At 45.1% G+C, this 19,097-nt stretch overlaps 1 protein-coding gene across 1 annotated transcript; it reads right to left on the reverse strand.

The window, feature by feature from the left end:
- Positions 1–603: 603 nt before the first annotated feature.
- On the reverse strand, positions 604–12,937 carry LOC122552577. The gene is made up of 2 exons (XM_043695289.1): positions 11,200–12,937; positions 604–855 (listed from the first exon to the last, which is right to left on the reverse strand). The coding sequence occupies exon 1, from the start codon at positions 12,905–12,907 to the stop codon at positions 12,224–12,226; it is 684 nt and encodes a 227-aa protein (XP_043551224.1). The 5' UTR covers positions 12,908–12,937; the 3' UTR covers positions 604–855; positions 11,200–12,223.
- Positions 12,938–19,097: the final 6,160 nt, after the last annotated feature.

The raw sequence follows: 19,097 nt of genomic DNA on the forward strand, positions 1-19,097 counted from the left end.
ACGAAGAAAAATAATCTCACTCTGCTCCGTAAAGTTTCTTTCATGAGATTTTACATGGCTCAGTTCACAGTGAGAACATTTGCATTTATATGGCTCCTTCCGGTGCAGTAAGACATGAGGACATTATCAAACAACTTGAGACATAGAAGTAGAGGAAACAATGAAGCAAGTGGCCAAAGGATTGTGAATAATGTGGATTTGCAGTTATGCCTGAAAGTAAGAGAGCGCAGGGAGAAGGTATATGGAGGGAATTCCAGAGCCGAGAGCCACTGAGCTCTCGGCAATGATGCCGAGTGAAGCATGTCTTCACACATAGGGTAATGGAAGGTCAGAACTCTCTCCCCAAAGCTTGAGTTAGAACGGGAGAGGGAGGTTCATTGAACTTTTCCAATCTGTGAGTGACAGATTTTTGGTAAGCAGGGATATTAAGGGTCGTGAACCAAGGAGGGAGAAAGACTGAGATACATGTCACTGGGATTCCATTAAATGGTGGATTGTGGGTTAAAAGACCTTTCTACTCCAGATTTCTTCATGCATTTGACTCATCTCCTGTCAGTTTTAGGAAAAAATATGGAATTTCAAGTCCCAGATGGAAACACACAAAGAAGATCCGGTCTGAATAAAGTCTCTGAGGAGAAGAGTCAGCAGGGGCCAGGCAGCCTATTGAATACTTGCCTCTCGCTGACCATGAACATTCACCACCATTTGACCTCCTGAAGCACAGCTTGATGACCTGACCAAATTCGGGCTTGTTGTATGGATATTAACGGTATGGTCAATATTTATCGTAGATACTGTTCCTGGCTGCCTCTGGAGTTTGCCTCTGCCTCCTAAGTCCTGACTTTCCCAGCGTCCCTAAAGGAAGAAGCCAAAATAAAACATAATAATCACTCACCATAAAACTTTACAGGATGATCATTGGCATCCAGTAGAGATATAAACAGTAGCAATATCCCACCATAAATCAGTTGAATGGCTATATAATTGTTGACTTTAGAGTTCTTAAGGGACTGGATTATGGTACAAACTGCCTCATCTTGCCTTGAACAACCAGAGTTAATGCCAGCACCTAGTAACTCATTCCTGCTGGGTGTTTGTTCTCTCTGATTGAGGCAGACACGGGGAGACCATGCAAACTCCACACGGACAGCTGCCCGAGGCTGGAATCCCTGGCACTATGAGGCAGCAGTGTTAAACCACTGAGCCACTGTGGCACCCCTCAGCCCTGGCATCATCTCTGTGAAACTCTTCTGTACCCTCACAGTGGCAAGGTTCCTGAAGTCAGGCACCAAAACTAGGTCGATTATTCTAATCTCATCCAAGCCAATGATTTGGAAAGGTTGAGCCTCCGAGTTTTGCTTTAGTATGGAGGAATTTGCTTTCGAGCTAAAAGCATTTCAGCTGACTGCTCGATATTGTTCATCAGTAATAAAGAAGAGGTAACATATGACCTGCCTGATGGACCTTTTTCTGTTTATCAGCAATTCCATCTGTATTTTCTGCTGCTGAGACAGTTTTCAATTCAATTAGATAATTTGCCATTCGTTTCATGAGGGTTAATCTCATTAAAAGCCTCGTTAAAATCCAAATAAATGATGTACAATGAGAGGGCTATTAATTGGATGTATCATGGGAGTCACGTAATAGTGACAATTCCAACTTTGTATTAGAAACCTCCTTATTTGAATTATTGCTGTTGTTTCCTGTCACTGGGGAGAGATGGCAGAATGAAGCTCCTTTTTCCCATCTCTTAACTGCCCTCAAACAAGGTGAGTTTAAAAGAAGTTTTGAACCATGTGAGTCTCTAAAACAATACAATGCAGATTTCCTTCCTCTCTTGTTCTCAATGCCTGATTATAATCGCAACAGCAGCCATTCACACAAGACAAGCACGTGCAGGAAAATATGATTATAAAAGAAGTAGCAAGCACGTCAATCTTTAAAGAGTTCCAAAAGTCTCAATTACTCTGCTTTCCAAGATGGAAACTAGATACATTGCAAGCTCAATAATTTCCGTTTGGTTTCCTGGTGAAAATAGAGGTTGGTAGATTCTGTTGACATCTCACTGTGCCTTCCTGCTTGTAGAAGCAGCTATTTGACCTTGTTCCAGCTGGATGATGTGTCCTGAGGATCTGACATGGTTCTGCACATCAATAGTGAAAGGACAGCCCTAATCCTCTGCCTGTTAAATGGATTTAAGGATGGGTAGGATCCCTTCTGTCTGTGATCTGTTTCCCAGACTGATTGATGTGTGCATCTAAAGATGATGCTTGCAAATGGTTCTTTATCGTAAAAGCTTTCTGTCAGGTGACCGTAGTGTTGGTGTTTCCATTGTCCATACAAATGATAGCTGTGATGGTTGTAGCAGCCAATCACAATGGGGTTTTGCCCCTGACAAATGTCATGCCTTAGTGTGACAGCATGGAATTCTTTCAGATAGCTTACATGGAATTTAATTCCACAGCCATTAGCTGTGTAGCCATTGTTCATTAGTTTCTGTAGAGTCTTCAGAGAATAGTAACTGTAACTCTATAGCAGAGATATCGCATGTTCAACATCTCTTCAGGATAATGTCCTAGAAAGTTTGCTTGCATGTTAATTTCTTGATCAGACAACCAGGCTACTTCCATGTTTCAGCAGTTTCATGTGTATCAACAGGGAAGGAGGCAAGTCACCTGACCTCATTGCCTCCATCTTGTTATAACGCAAATTGTCCATTTTCTTTTTGAAAAGTAAAATGCTCATTTTCCCATAAATTATGGGAAAAACTGCTATCCTCATTTAGTCTGACTGACAGTGACAACCCACAGCAATGTGGTTGACTCTCAAATGCCCTCTGGGCAATTAGTGATGAATAATGAATGTTGGCCTAACCAACGACGCACACATCCTGTGAATGAATAACACAAATGAGGTATGCAGTCTGTATTTGAGTATCTGGATTGGAGGTTCTCTACCTGCATTGTCTATAGGATTATTCTGGCACCTGAATTGTGGCAGGCCTCTCAGCTTAACTTCCTCATTCTTTAGACTTTGTGCACTGAAGTATTCCCCATTTAGCACTATCAAATCTGACAAGATTGGGTTTTATGAATCTGATTAGCTAGTGAGGGAGTTCCCCAGAATAAAATGAGCTGCTTGTTTGATGGGTCATGTGGGAGGTGAGGGTGTCATGACAGGGAGCTGATAAGGGAAGAGAAAGAAAAAAAGATTGTGCGAAGATTTGTAGCTCGGGTGCTCGTTGTTGTGGTTCTGTTCGCCGAGCTGGAAGTTTTTGTTGCAAACGTTTCGTCACCTGGCTAGGCGACCTCATCAGTGCTTGGGAGCCTCCTGCGAAGCGCTTCTTTGATGTTTCCTCCGGTGTTTATAGTGGTCTGTCCCTGCAGCTTCCGGTTGTCAGTTTCAGCAGTTTCAAAGAATTTAAAAAATGCAAAGATGACTGTTGGTGAATAAAGCCACCTTCTATTTTCTTGAATGAAGATGTAAAATAAATACACAAGTGAATGAACTCTGATTTGGAGTGAGTCTGAAGAAGAATTTCAATCCAATGAATTACGGCACTTGGTCAATTTAGTTTTATAACAAAAGGAGGATGAAATAATATACAGATTGGGACTGGTCCTTCAAACTTTTGAGGAGCTTTTTCCTGCTGCTGAGGTAGTTCAGCATCCTCACATATTCTCCTCAGATATTGCAGACAACTTTGGTTACTGATTGTAATTACATTTCAGCAACATTTAACCACCTAGCACTCAGGAAAGTCTAACTGTTAAAAGCATCTTGAAGGGACATTTGGTAGAGTAGGAGGGACCCGGAAATCAGATTGCAGCACTTTGTGGGGAGATCCATGAACAAAACTAGGGTGCAACTTCAATGTGACCAACCAGCACAGCCAGGGTTCTGAGCCTCTGGAACTCCAACTTTCCATTCCTGTTCTTGTTTCGTTTTGCCAATGACCCTTAAGCTGCTTCTCTCAGGAGAGAATCATTACTCTCGAGACAAAGTCACTACTCAGTTATTGAGTAAAGACAGATATTTTAGGTTTTTTTACTGGGAATGTGACAAGAGATGTTGACAACGCGAGTGCACAGGCAGCAAATGATGTAGTCATGTCCAATAGTTTTAAAAATTTAAACAGTTAAGTTCAAATAGAAGCAGAAATTACTGGAAAACTCAGTAGGTCCAACAGCACCTGTAGAGAGAAAGCAGCATTGGACATTTTAAATCAGGTCACTCGACTTCAGTTCTCACAATGTTTCTCAGTCATTTCTCTTTTATTTGTTTCGGATCTCCAATATCCATGGTTCTTTGTTTTATTTTCGTTGTTAAAGTCGGGGCTGCCACCGATGGGAAATACAATTCTCAACAAGCAAGCTCTATTGTAGTTATGGTTACTTCCATTCTTCATCCAGCTTCAGACCAGACATCCAGGTTTCTTTTAAACAACATTTATTCACAACAGATGCACAATGTTAAAGCTGCAGAGCTCCACATCACTGAGCTGCACTGCGTCCAACCTTCTAGCAGAGTCCAAACGCATGATGACTGAGTTAATGGATACATCACAACATACCTCAGTGTCAAGTCACATTCATAAAACTCTGTCTCGGCAGATTAGATAGAGCTAAATGAGAAATGCTTCAATGCAGAAAGTCTAGGGAATGAGGAAGCTGAGAGTTGCATCACAAGTGGCAGTGTAATCCTGTAGACAATGCAGGTAGAATACCTCAAATCCAGACTACATGCCTCATTTGTGTAATTCATTCACAGGATATGGACATCACTGGTTAGGCCAGTATTCATTGCCCACCATTAATGCCCCAGAGAGCAGTTGATAGTCAACCACATTGCTCTGGGTCTGGAGTCACTTGTATGCCAGACCAGGTGAGGATGTCAGATTTCCTTCCCTGAAGACCATCAGTAAACCAGATGGATATTTTCCTGATGATTAATTCATGGTCATCATAGACGTTTAATTGCAGATTTTTATTGTATTTAAATTCCATCAAGAAAGGATTCGAACCCAGGTACCCAGAACGTATCCTGGGTCAGCCGAGCGAGAATACCACTGGGCCATTACCTCCCTTAAAATGCTTGATCGAAACTTTTAAAACGTACCTGGACAATTGGGCCAGGTCTCTGCATAGGTGCAGTGTGGCTGCAGGATAGTGATCCTCCGCTCACTGTTCTATCCCACATTCTGAATGACCCTAGACCCTGCCCGACAAGGAATGTCCCAAACTGGCCATGGTTCCAACTGTCTGACCTGAAATTCCAACATATCCCAAATTTGGCATAGCCTCAGATCTCCGGGTGCTGAATTAGGGAAACTGGATCTGCACTGAGCCATGGCTGAAAGCAAGGGAAGAAATGGTAGCTTGATATTCCTAAATATAGGAACTTTAGGTGAGATAAAATAGAGCATAAAAAAAGAATCGATTTTAGAACTGATAGCTGTTGAAAACTGATTTGAAGGATATTAAAGGGGTCATCACATCACTACAGAGCTCCCAGATTGGGGGTCAGTTAACTCAGTTGGCTGGACAGTTGGCTTTCAATGCAGGATGATGGCAGATGTGAGGATTCAATAACCACACTGCCTGAGGTTCCCATGAAAGCCTCTCCTTCTGAATGTCTCCACTCACCTGAGGCGTGGTGACCTGATTATCTGTAAGAACCTGAGATCAGGTTTTACCTTGGTGAGAGGAAGGATTGAATGAATAATGATGTGGAGTTTCCACATGGATGTATCCTAGATTCACACTGTAATCCCAGGAAAACAGTGGGATATTGGGAGAACAACGCGGAACATTTGACTGCAACATAATCATCCCCGATTTTAGAAGGTCACCTGTATAACAACCATTTCCAGCAGGCTGATGCCCTTATTTACCAGAAAGCTCCGCAGCATCCCTTGCTGCAAGGACAGATGGCTGGTCATTTAGTGTCTGGGTGCAGTTGAGTTTTGATGATGATTTGTGTCCATTACAAAGTGAGCAGACATTTTTCACACCATCCCTCATTGCCAGTGAAGTCTGTCGACTTGCCCCATTAAAGTCAATAAGTGTGGTGCTGGAAAAGCACAGCAGGTCAGGCAGCATCTGAGGAATTCCTAATGCAGGGCTTATATTTGAAATCTCGACTCTCCTGCTCCTTGGATGCTGCCTGACCTGCTGTGCTTTTCCAGTGCCACACCTTTCGACTCTGAGTCTCCAGCATCTGTGGTCCTCACTTTCTCCTTTCCCCATTAAAACCCATATGGACGGACAACCACATGGTGGTCCCTTTATTTCTTATGTATATTCATGAGATTTTGGCTGGGCCAAAGCTTTCTCAATGCCCTTGGGAAGGTGGTGGTGTTGCCACATTCTTGAACCTTTGCAGACCATGTGGTGTGTCGGTCAGCGACAGTCAGAGAGTCATAGAATCACAGAGATGTACAGCACAGAAACAGACCTTTTGGTCCAACTCATCCATGCTGACCAGATATCCCAACCTAATCTAGGCCCAGCATTGGTCAGCATTTGGTCCATATCAGTCTAAACTCTTCCTGTTTATGTACCCATGTTGTAACTGTACCAACCTCCATCACTTCCTCTGTCAGCTCATTCCACAGAAACACCATTCTGAGTGAAAAGGTTGCCCCTTAGGTCCCTTTTAAACTTTTGCCATCTCACCCTAAACCTATGCCCACTAGTTCTGGACTACTCCAACCCAGGGAAAAGACCTTGTCTATTTACCCTATCCATGTTCCTCAAGATTTTATAAACCTTTATAAGATTACCCCTCAGCATCTGATGCTCCAGGGAAAACAGCCCCAGCCTATTCAGCCTCTCCCTATAGCTCAATCCCTGGCAACATCCTTGTAAATTTTTCTGAACCCTTTCAAGTTTTACAATATCCTTCCTATAGCAAGGAGACCAGAATTTCATACAATATTCCAAAAGTGGCCGAACCAATGTCCTGTACAGCTACAACATGACCTCCAGTGCTATTAGGAATGGAGTTACTAGGAAGCTGCAAGTTTTGTATTAACTGGAGCAAGGACCTATGAGAAAAATGATAGTAGTCCCTAAATCTGACATCGTGCTAGATGTTTCCTCTTAGTCAGTGGCACTGAGGAGGAGTAACGATGAATGGTCTGACCTTCTTAGCTAATTGAGGGAATGGGTGTGTGGGAATTGAGTTGAGAGTGTAATGCTGGAAAAGCCAGCAGATCAGGCAGCATCCGAGGAGCAGGAGAATTGATGGTTCAAGCATAAGCCCTTCATCAGGAAGGGTGATCATTTGATCTCCAGCATCTGAAGTCCTCACGTTCTCCTATGGGAATTGAGAAGAGAATCCTAAACCAATGATCGTCCCATTCAGTCTGCCTTAATCTGATGTTAGCAAAATGTTTTGAGGTTTAGTTGGTTATTCTGCAATTTAAAAATAGAACAATATACTGAAAAGAGGAAAAAATCCTTTTAAGAAGTGAAAGGTTTTGGGGACAGTCAATTTTCTCAGAAACGAATAGTCCTCTAATCATCCCAAAGGATTAGATTGGCTAATGCTCAATGTTTTTGTGTTATTTTTGAGCTGGAGTCAGACCAGAAACAGATGTGACTCTGGGCCAATGAATCAGTAACTTTCATCAGTTTCTGCTCTTTTCTCTTCAGCAAGAAGTTTAGCTTGGCTCGGGAGCAGGAGGAATACAGGAACAGGCTATTCGGCCCCTGTTCCACATTTCATGAGATCAGATAGCCTGCTCCTTGGAGTGTCTCTCTCATGGTTCATTGAGGATACATTCCCCATATGCGCACATTCTATCAGCTCTCTCCCTGTGATGCACAGTCTGGGTGATTCTCTCTACAAGTATGTAATGGGACCCGTTATACAGTTACCCCAGACAATCATACACCAGGATCCATGCCCCATCACCCTATGGCACAAACCTATCAAATTTCCAAACTTTGCTTGCTTTGCCAATGACTTGCCCAGACATTGGATTGCACCCATATTCTTTGTCATTCATTTTCAAGATGTGGGTGTCACTAATAAGGCCAGCTATGATTACAAACAAAAAAATGAGAAACAGAAATTGCTGGAAAAACTCTGGCAGCATCTCTGGAGAGAAATCAGAGTTAATATTTTGGGTCCAGTAACAATTCTTACGAAGGGCTATCATTACCCCTCACTAGTCTTTGAATGGGAGCTGGGGAGATGCCTTCTTCATAAACCATTGCACTCAGTGTGTGGGAGATCACAGAGTTATTATGACGCAGAAGGAGTGGAGTCGCAGGTAGGTAGGATAGCGAAGAAGGCGTTTGGTATGCTTGCCTTTATTGGTCAATGCATTGAGTATAGGAGTTGGAGTTCATGTTGCGGCTGCACAGGACATTGGTTAGGCCACTTTTCGAATACTGTGTTCAGTTGTAGTCTCCCTGCTATAAGGCAGGATGTTATGAAACTTGAAAGAGTTCAGAGAAGATTTACAAGAATGTTGTCAAGGTTTGAGGTTTTGAGCATAAGGGAGAAGCTGAGTAGGCTGGAGCTGTTTTCCCTGGAGCATCAGATGCTGAAGGGTGACCTTGTAGAGGTTTACAACATTATGAGAGACATAGATAGGGCAAATAGACAAGGTATTTTCCCCGTGGTGGGGGAGTCCAAAATTAGACGGTGTAAGTTTAGGGTGCAAGGAGAAAGATTTAAAAGGAACATAAGGGGCAATGTTTTCCACACAGAGGGTGGTGCGTTTATGGAATGAGCCGCCATAGGAAGTAATGGAGGCTGGTAGTACAATTATAGCATTTAAAAGGCATCTGGATGGGTATATGAATAGGAAGTGTTTAGAGCGATATACGCCATATGCTGGCAAATGGTACTGGATTAATTTAGCATAACTGATCAGCATGGATGAGTTGGACTGAAGGGTTTGTTTCCGTGCTGTACAGCTCTATGATTCTATGTCTGATACCAAGTGTACAGTTTGGAAGTACTGTAATTGGGCCGGATTCTCGTGTGGACAAGTTTAGAAGCTGCTGGCAAGGCTCTTAAGGCTCAGCTGTAGTGTCTGTTCCTCTGGGCCAGGAGGCCTGGGTTCAAGTCCCACCTGCTCCAGAGAGATCCAAAACATCGCTGAACGGGTTGGCTAGAAAATATTCCCAAAGCTGCTGGACCAGAGGGCATCGTCTCTGCTGGTTTGGTGAAATGTGTGTCATTGCTGATGGGGATCAATCATTCTCCAGCAAAAACTCAAAACTTACGAGATGTCCTTTCAAAGTTTGCAGAAAACGAGCTGGTAATTTCCGTATGGAATAAGGCCAGTGGGGAGCAAGCTGATACTTTCCCTCTCAGTCCTCACCCCACAGACATGTGGTGCTGGCCTGTGTCATGAGAGCAGATGGGATTTGTGAGCCAGACATTCCGAATCAGGGCCTCAGTCAAACACTCTCAATGGAGGCCATGGTCTTCCCAATGGGAGACAAGGAGCGGTTGACCAAAGTGACACCTCCTTCCCACACTGCACCTTCAGAGAATCCCTACAGTGTGGGAGCAGGCCATTTAGCCCAACATGTCCATATTGAGCCTCCAAAGAGCATCCCACCCAGATCCACTGTACCCCTATAATGCTGCATGGCAAACCCACCTAGCCTGCACATCATTAGATATTATGGGTAATTGAGCATGGCCAATCCACCCTAACGTGCACATCTTTGGACTGTGGGAAGAAACCAGAGCACCTGGAGGAATCCCATGCAGATGCAGTAACAGATAGAATCCCTACAGTGTGGAAGCAGGCCATTCAGCCCATGTGCAAACTCCACACTGACAGTCTCCCTAGGGTGGAATTGAACCTGGGTCCCTGGTGCTATGAGGCAGCAATGCTAACCACTGAGCTGCCCCTCAGAAAACGGATCACGATAGCCAGGGGATATAAAAAAAACAACAAAAATAAGTTTAGGGTGGCACAGTGGTAGGTTAGGTGGTTTGGCCATGCTAAATTACCCATTGCATCCAAGACTGTGCAGGTTAGGTGGGTTAGCCAAAGGATATGCAGGTTTACAGGGATGGGGTGGGTCTTCCAATGGTCGGTGCTGACATGGTGGGCTGAATGGCCTGCTTCCACACTGTACGGATTCTATTTAATACTTTCTGAACAATGTCAGTTTGAAAAGAAATCCACAATAACATTTAAGTTGTCTTTTTTTGATCATTAAGTTATTCATAACAATTTATTAAACATCTTTTTGCATTTTTGTCAGAATACATGAAATATAGCCTATTGCAGCCTCATAATATATTGCTGTTCTCCACTTCCAGTCCCCAGCTGTTCCCAGTGAATATTAGCTTCAATGAGCTTGATATTGTCCCAGTGTGAAATGGTGACAGTGCTCATTCCTAATTTATCCCTCCTCTGCATTCCCAGTTTACCTCCCTGTCCTCCATGCCTCACTGCACATCTCCTCAGCTGTAGCTGGCAGCAGTACCGTGGTAGCTTTCCCTGTGAAATTGTTTTTTTAAAGTTCAGGTGAATGTCAAAGACCCCATAGTACTATTGGAAAGGAAACGGCGCTCAGAAGATGTATTTTTAATCTCTTTCAATCTAAACTGAAACCAGGCCAGAATTCTTGAGGATGAACGAACCTGGCTGACATCTTAGGGGCCACAATGGGCCTCATCGGAGGAGGATTGGTGAAATTGGTGCAATATTTAGCCATCTGTAAGCATTCCCCGTCAGCGTTAGGATGTGTTTAATTCCTGTTTAGGTAAATACTGAGATTTTCTATCAGGAAAATCAAGTAAGGTCCCATCACCGACCCAGTGAGATTGTCACTGCTTGCTGTTTGCGTGGTGGGACTTTGCAAACACCCCATATTCATAAGATACCAGCCCCAGCCCCATGCTCAGCAATAGGCTCCTGATTTTAACGTCAAAATTCACACTGCACTTCACCCCATCGAGGGTGAATCATACATCAATTCAAATTGTTTCCATTGGGGATTTTACGCTCAGTCACCTATTCCAGGAGATGCGGGTGCGATAATCTCGAACTGGCTACTGCAACTTAAGCAACCCTGAATGTCTCTGAGAAATAGAAGATCACTTTGGAAAGTTTTAAATCCTTTCACATCTGGAGAGCACCTTTGCTCTGGTTCCCACATGTAGCTGCAGTACAAGTGGAACTGACCAAGGAATGTGAAACTCCAGAATACTCACTCCGAGTTTACTATCTGACTTCCAGGATGATCAATGTTTCAATTTCATTCGCTGTCTGAGAGGTGGGTGCTGCTGGCGTTTATTTCTCTGCAGCAGTTAGTCTGGAGAAGATGGTGATGAACCATTGCGTGTGATGAAGATGTGTCCTCAACCCCCGACAGATGGTCAATACCCTGCCTCTCCGATGAACAGAGGGGATCCCATGGAGTGGTTATGAAGGAGAACAAGGAGTACTGTCCAATTTCCTGGCCAACATTTATCCCTCAATAAACATCACCAGAACAGGTGATCAAGCTGCCTGTGGACAAATAAGTTGCGGATTTTCCTTTGCAAACAGTACAGCAACTGGGAAGCACTCTGGGATGGGTGGACCATGGTGATGATAAGTGCTATATAAATGAAAGTTTGTCCTTCATTTTCAGCAGGTTTATGATTCTGCTATGTGAAGATGAATGAAAGATGGTGCACACCTGAGTCTGGACCATGTGTGGTTTCAAGGGGAACTTGAAGAATTGCTGTCCGGAGCATTTGGCAGCCCCACCGACTGAGCATGATTGGCTGAATCTCTGAATGCACTATCAAAGAGCAAGCCTTCCTGTTTAGGTAAATACTGAGATTTTCTATCAGAAAATGAAGACATGGAGGAGAAGAATCACTTGAATTGTGGATATATGCTGGGAACTGGGGCCTCCTCTGCATAGGGAACCCTGATTCTTCCTGGGAGATAGAGACAGGTCAATCCAGAATGGTGAATCCTGGGAAAAAGCTCTCCTGGTCAGGACCCCCAACCAACACATCCCCACCATGGACCTGCAGGTCAGTCAGCTAGTGGGAGAGTGAATGGGTCACAGGATGTATTCTGAACAGAACTAAGACTTCAGCAGAACCTTTCTGGCAATGGAGATCAGGAAAGATTTAAGGCATTATTTTCATACAATAGCTGCACATTCACATGCTGTCTGTAACCTTCAGTCAGGTAGCGAGACCTCAGGATCTTCCTTCAGATTGCTCTGTATATTGTGCCCTATTGTCTCTCTGTGAGGGGTAGGACATCTTTAAATGTGGAGTTGATGCTGTCAATCCTCTGTTGTATTTGAATCTCAAATTCCCGTTTGTTCTTCATGACCAGTTGGTTGACTGCTTCCTTTGTGGCAGTGTAGCCTTCCTGCAGTTGTTTGCGTTTCACATTAAACATTGGATCATCAGGGCTCATATTGATGTTGGTCTCTAAACTAGAGATTTGGTCCCTTAGATGCTTCTGAGAGATCTCAACATAAGTCCCTGAGATCATGTGGCAGAGATTGGCAATGTTGCAAGCCTGAAAGGCTTCTGTGTAGATCATGTCCTTGATGAAAGCATCTTCGGAATATCCTGGGAATGGCTCGTAAGCCTCACTATCACTGGTGAACTGTGTGACAGTGTCGTTGAGAGAGACCTGAATCAGATTAGACATCATTTGGAAGAAGTTGCTCATCTTAGCCCATTGCTCTTTGACCTGGCTCAATGCATCCAGGCCAATCACCAGCAGCTTGAGGGTTGTGTCATAGTCTATCTCCTTCACTTGACACCTCATCATGGTGACCAGGATCTCATCGAGATCTTTAGTCACCTTCTCCTTGGTCTCAGACAGTTTCTGGTACTCCTCTCTGGTGGAATCCAATTGGGTTTTTGCTTGTTCTACCTTAAAGCAGGCTTGATCTAGGACCATTTTAGAAAGACCTTCTTCTGCCTTCTCCAGGTTGGCAGCTTGAGTGAGATTTGGCGGTTGAGGTGCAAAGGCTGGGACGTTGGTGGATTTTTTGATGTCTGAAAGGTACTTGAGAACATTGGTGTTCTGCTCCTTGATGGCTGTGGCAAGGCTTTCCAACTGGGGCTCACTGGGCTTCTCCATCTTAGCGACTTCCTCCAGCTTCTCGCAGATTGTGACCCCGTCCTCACAGAGCTTCACCGCTGCTGCCTTGGCTCTGCAGTCCCCTTCCTGTTCAATCTTGCTCAGGCTGCTCTGAAACATGAGCTTGTAGTCCACGGAATTGCCGTTCTGTGAGTTGTCACTGGGCAGCTGGCTGGTGTCGATGGTCCCCTTCTCAGAGACCAGGTCGTGTAGGAGGGCGCTGGCCATCATCATCTCCATCCCCTTCAGGTAGATGCTTGCTGATCGCCCCAAGCTCTCGTCCTCGTCCTCGTCTGTGGAGCCTGCTGCCTTCTTTTTCTGCACCTTCTTCTTGATGTGACCCACCGCTGTCTCACTGATTTCAAGGGCCAGGCTCAGGGGCTCGGTCATGCCCATCGTCACCAGCTCCGTGGCCAGACTGTTTGTCAAGTCGAGCAGAGATTGAGTGACATAAACCCCGACCAGGTTCTTCCCGCTCGGGATCATCTTTATGGCCTTGCGGTAAACAGCCCGAGCCTCCTCCATCCTGGCGCACACATCACCGAACTGCACCTCCACCCTCTGCTTTTCCTTCTCAGCTGTCTCCTTGCGGAACTGGGACTCTGCCAGCGTCTGCCTGACCTGCTCCAGGGAGGCGTGGTGCTCCGTTCGGGAGCTAGCACAGAATTCCAGCAGCTCTTGCACCAGCTCGATGAGTGAGGTGAACTCCTCCTCGACAGACACTGCCAGCTGCTGGCACTGCTCTGCCACCTTTCGGATGCTGTTGAGTCGGCTGGGCAGCATGGCCTTGACTACCTTGGGGTCCCGGCGACTCAACACCTGCACAGCGCTGGCCAGGTGCTTCGGAGCTGACATGGAGTAGAGCCGGATCTGGTCCATATTTCTGTGAGCTTTGTTGAAGGCTTTCCAACCTTGGTCACTCACCTGCATAAGGCAGGCGTGGAAGGATTCCGGGTGCCGTAGGAAGCGGAACGTTTTCCCAGCCACACTGAGCTTCACTTGGAACGCCTCGGCTGCGGAAATGAATATCAGCTCACCCAGGATGGCGATGGAGAGTGGGCCCGGTGTCAGGAACTCTTCCCAGTTGGCATAAGGCTTCATGATCAGCTCCAGGTCAGACTTCACCTCCTCTGCTGCACTGAGCATGTTGATACTGCTGTTGACCCTTGCCACGATCTGGGCCCCTTCAGCCGACATGGTGAGCGAGTTAATATCCTGTCGACAAAGGCAGGCACGTTTGGTTTAATCAAAGACAGAAGGGAGACAGTGACGACTGTGGCTAAGTGGCTAGCTCCCTCACCACTGAGACAGGAGTTACACTGCATGGGTTTCAGACATAATCCAGCCAGGGCAGTACATGGGGAGTGCAACACTGTCTCAGGTGCCAGCTCTTCAATGAGGCATTCATTGGGAGTTTTAAGATGGGGATAAAAAGTCCCAGCGTACGTTTTGATGAGGAGCTGGTGAATTCTCCCTGGGGACTCACCGCCAATGTGGTCCTCAACAGACAAACTGAGACAATCATCTGGTCATTATCACATTACAGATTGTGGGAGTTTGCTGTGTTCAACCAGCTCACTGCATTTCCTGCTTTAAAACACTGCTTGCCCTGGAAAAGTCTCTCAGGTGATGAGGTGGGTGTTGGTTGAGATTTGGAGAGAGGAAGTGGGAAGGGGGTCAGCGGGTCATAGGGAGCCTGAGGAAACAGGCTTGGACAAGGTGGCAGTGCGATGATGCAGAGACAGTTGGATGCTGCTGTGCTGTAGGGTGGAGGGGTGTGGGGAGAGCTGAGGGAGAGAGATATCCAGACCAGCAGTCCAGAAACACAGGAATGAATTCTATAAACCACACTGAGACGTTCTGGGCTCAATAAATGCTCAGTTTGTTAAATAGAAGGTTTTGTTATTGCGCGGAATGATCATGCTGGGATTGGCTGAAATTGGGAATGATCATGCTGGGATCAGGTGGAGTCAGGAATGATCATGCTGGGGTTGGCTGAAATTGGGAATGATCATGCCGGGATCAGGTGGAGTCAGGAATGATCATGCTGGGGTTGGCTGGCGGTCTCTTCAACGTGTCAGAAAGAGACAAAAAAAAGTAGGCTAATGGACGTCTCCTGACAAAAATCTCTTTCTTTTTGTCATGTTTTCGGATGAGGTATAGCAGACTGAAAACAGAGAAGAGGAAAGATTTCTCCACTTAAAGAGTTGTGAATCTATGGAATTGACTATCCCAGAGTGTGATGGATGCTGGGACATTGAGTAAATTTAGGGGGGATGTAGACAGATTTTTATTCAGCAATTGGGTGAAGGGTTATAAAGAGCAGGTAGGGGTTGATGCTGAGATGAGATCAGCGATGATCATATTAAATGGCAGAGCAGGCTGGAGGGGCTGAATGGCCTACTCCTGATCTTATGTTCTTAATTGGATGATAAATCTTAGCCAGGCCATGAGCAAAAACACCTCCATTATTCTTTAAAATACTATCATCTGAGCCCAGAGGGAGTACAGGGTTGGAGTTTACCATCTGAACCTAATGATGGTAATTCTGACAGTGTTGTTCTCCTTCAGTACTGCACTGGGAGAGTCAGCCTTTGGGTTCAAATCTCTCACTCGGGACTTGAACCCACAACCCTGTGACCCTGAGGTAAGAGTGTTTTCCCTGTAAAATCTGATGATCCAATAGAGTTCACATCCAGTGATCTGCCTGTGTTCCATACCCTCTTCACTCCCCTCTAATAAATGGCACAGCCTCCAGCCATCACTCCCCTGCCATCTACCATTGCCTTTGTACCTCCCACCCAGCCTTGTCACCAATCCTCTTCTGACTCCCTCCCTCGACTTCTGCCACTGCAGCCACACCATCAGTCAGCTCATCCTCCTTTCTTCTCCACCTCACGCTCTCCTGGTCCCACAGACTATAAGAGATAGGAACAGAATCAGGCCATTCAGCCCATCGAGTCTGCTCCACCATTTGATGAGAACAAAGCTGATCTGATAGTCCTCAACTCCATACTCCTTCCTTTTCCCCCACAATCCTTGATTCCCTTCTGATTAAAAATCTTTGTATCCCAACCTTAAATATACTCAATGGCCTCAAGGTTCTGAGAGTATGCCTTCCTGTTGTAGACTCTCCCATAAGGGGAAACAACTTCTCCACATCTACTATCAAGAACCTAAGAAGTTTGCATGATTCCTATCCCTTCTCCCCTATTAAATCCCCCACTGAGACCACAGTGATACCAGAAACCACAGCTTGTACCTCCTGGGGAGGGATTTGTAAAACTAAACTAGAAGTCATGTCTTACTGAGTGAGTGGTTAATTTTGGGGACATGATCTCACAGGAAACAACGGCCTACCACTGCCCCTAGTTTCTCTGTTTCTAGCTAATTCCTAAATCCTATTTCGATAAATCAAAGTTAATGACATCCTTTAGCCAATTATCGCATAACCTGCTGAAGTCACAACATAAATTCAAGTTTATTTTAACCTGAGACTGATTAATTTGTATTGTTAAACCCATCTTCTAAAGCACTGTAATAATATTCCCCTTGAGCACAACAGCATCTGCAAGCAACGTGCTGAATCAGTCTAGTCACCATGCAATATGCTGCTACATTATAGCTGTACATCTCAGACTGACTCCCTCACCCATTCCAACACAATGTCGGGAAGCTCATCTTTCCCAGGGAGATGGGTTTGGATTGAGCTGTGCTCGTTTCCCTTTTCACTCCTGTCAGTCTCCTCTGTTTCTATCATGACACCTGAGAGAAGAGACAGTCTCTCTGCCATAGACCATAGAGTTGCCATGGTAACTGCCTCTGCTGGCGAGCACTCATTACAATCAGCTTTTGCTGTGCTCTGCCCCTTCTTTGGGGAAAGAGTGAACCTCTCCTGTTGTCGAGTTCGCCTGGTGCCAGCTAAAAGGAGAGGCTTTTCTTAAATTCATTCTTGACATGTTTCGTGTTAGGGGCTGAGTCAGCATTACCCATCCATAGTCTCTGACAGAGTGTGGTGAGGCCCTGTCGCGGGAGATTTCCTCTCCTCCCACCAACACTCTCCCTCCACATCCCCTAACTTTCATAATGCCCTGACTCTCCATGAGCCTGCCCCCACCACATTCCTGCACTACGGCTCCCAGCCCCACAGTGCAATTGCAACACAGCCCCTGACCCTGCTGCCCTCCTTCCCAGACACACCACAACCCCAGACTCTCCTTCTCTACCACAACCTCCCTCTTAATACTATCTATACATCCATTTATCCCTTCCCTCTCAGATGCTGCGTGATTCACTGCAGCATTTATTTAGCAACCACACAGCCCAGCTACTTCCTGAACAGAACGAGAATTTTCTTTTGCCAATTGGAGATTTTTTTGTTTATTCCCAAAACTGGCAATGCTGAGGATTTGCTGCAGGATAAAGATGCACACGCCCTCTCTCTCACACAAACACAGCGTTTGTTTCCTATTACTGGGCATGAGCTGACAGTAGACTCTGCTGATACAGACTTTAAAATGAGGCCTGTTGAGCAGGATTATCACTGATTCCTATCTCTCTGTCTCTCTCTGACACTTACTGAATACTCATAGACTCAGCTACATCTGGACTGGGGCTGTCACTTTTACATTTCAGTAAGAATTGTACCTGGGGAGGATGATCAGCAGGCTGTGGTTGCTGTTTGAGTCGAGCAGGCCTTGTACACTACGGTTTAAAACACAGTCACTGAGCCACTCCCTTTATGTTTTGCCAGCTGCTGCCTTCACTGAGCGTTTCCCCCAGGGCTTTTCGCTTTCTCACTCACTTACTCACTGGGATTGATGATTTCCTATCACATGGCCAGCCTCCTGGCTGCTCGTCTGCTGTCTACCTTCCAGAAACACCACTGTCCAATCTTTAAACACTCTCCAAGCTTCTTGTCTGCAGCCAAACAAACGACAGGCATTCAGCGATTGTGGCATTAACCGCTTTGGAAGGAAATTGCTGTCTATTCAAAGCTCTGCAGTAACTAGAGAACTAATTTACGATAAATGAATTACAACAACATCTGAAATATAGAACAGGCTTCAAAAATAAAACTGAAACAGAGATTACGGTCCAGTCTCTGCAATTAGTTTAATGATTTAATGGCTTTTTTTACCATCTAAATTAGTACCTATTTCAGAAACGTTTTTTTTTAATGAAAGCTGTAAATCAGAAAAAAAGAACCTTTCTCACAACCTGCTGAGATTTTCCAGCAATTTCTGATTCTGTTTTTGTGAATAAAGTTGTAAATGGTTAAATTACAAAGATAAGTTTCCTTGGCTAACTCCTATTGATTCCCTCAAGTATAAGCGATTAAGGGGTGCGTTGAAGCAGATTTATTGGATTTGTTGTGTTAGAGAATGCGAAACATTGAAATGTACAAAATAGGAGCAGGAGTAAGCATTTTGGCCCTTCAAGCCTGCTCCATCATTGTATAGATCATGGCTGATTATCCAACTCAACCCTATTCCTGCTTTCTCCTCATATCCTTTGATCCCAGCATCCCTTTGTGGCACGGTGGCTCGGTGGTTAGCACTGCTGCCTCACTCCACCAGGTGCCTGGGTTCAATTCAACCCTCAAGCAACTGTCTGTGTGGAGTTTGCACATTCTCCCTGTGTCTGCATAGGTTTCCTCCCACAATCGAAAGGTTAGGTGAATTGGCAAGGCTAAATTGCCCATAGTGTCCAGGGATGTGTAAATTAGGTGGATTAGCCATGGGAAATACAAGGTGAGAGGTTAAATACATGTGTGGGATTCTCTTCAGAGATTCAGTGTGGACTTGTTGGGCCAAATGGCCTGTTTCCACTCTGTAGGGATTCTATGAAAACTATATCCAACTCCTTCTTGAAAGCCTCAATTGCTTTCTACAGACTCCCCACTCTCTGGGAGTGAAGACATTTCTCCTCGGCTCAGTCCAAAATTGGCCAACCCTGTATGTTTAAACTGTGAGCTCTGGTACTGGGCTCCCCCATTATTGAGAAC

Source organism: Chiloscyllium plagiosum, chromosome 9 (genome assembly GCF_004010195.1).
Source record: "Chiloscyllium plagiosum isolate BGI_BamShark_2017 chromosome 9, ASM401019v2, whole genome shotgun sequence".
Taxonomy (NCBI): domain Eukaryota; kingdom Metazoa; phylum Chordata; class Chondrichthyes; order Orectolobiformes; family Hemiscylliidae; genus Chiloscyllium; species Chiloscyllium plagiosum.

What these genes read in the sequence shown, in the direction of transcription:
- LOC122552577 (XM_043695289.1), bottom strand. Translation starts at nt 12,907, where the DNA reads ATGGTCCTAGATCAAGCCTGCTTTAAGGTAGAACAAGCAAAAACCCAA.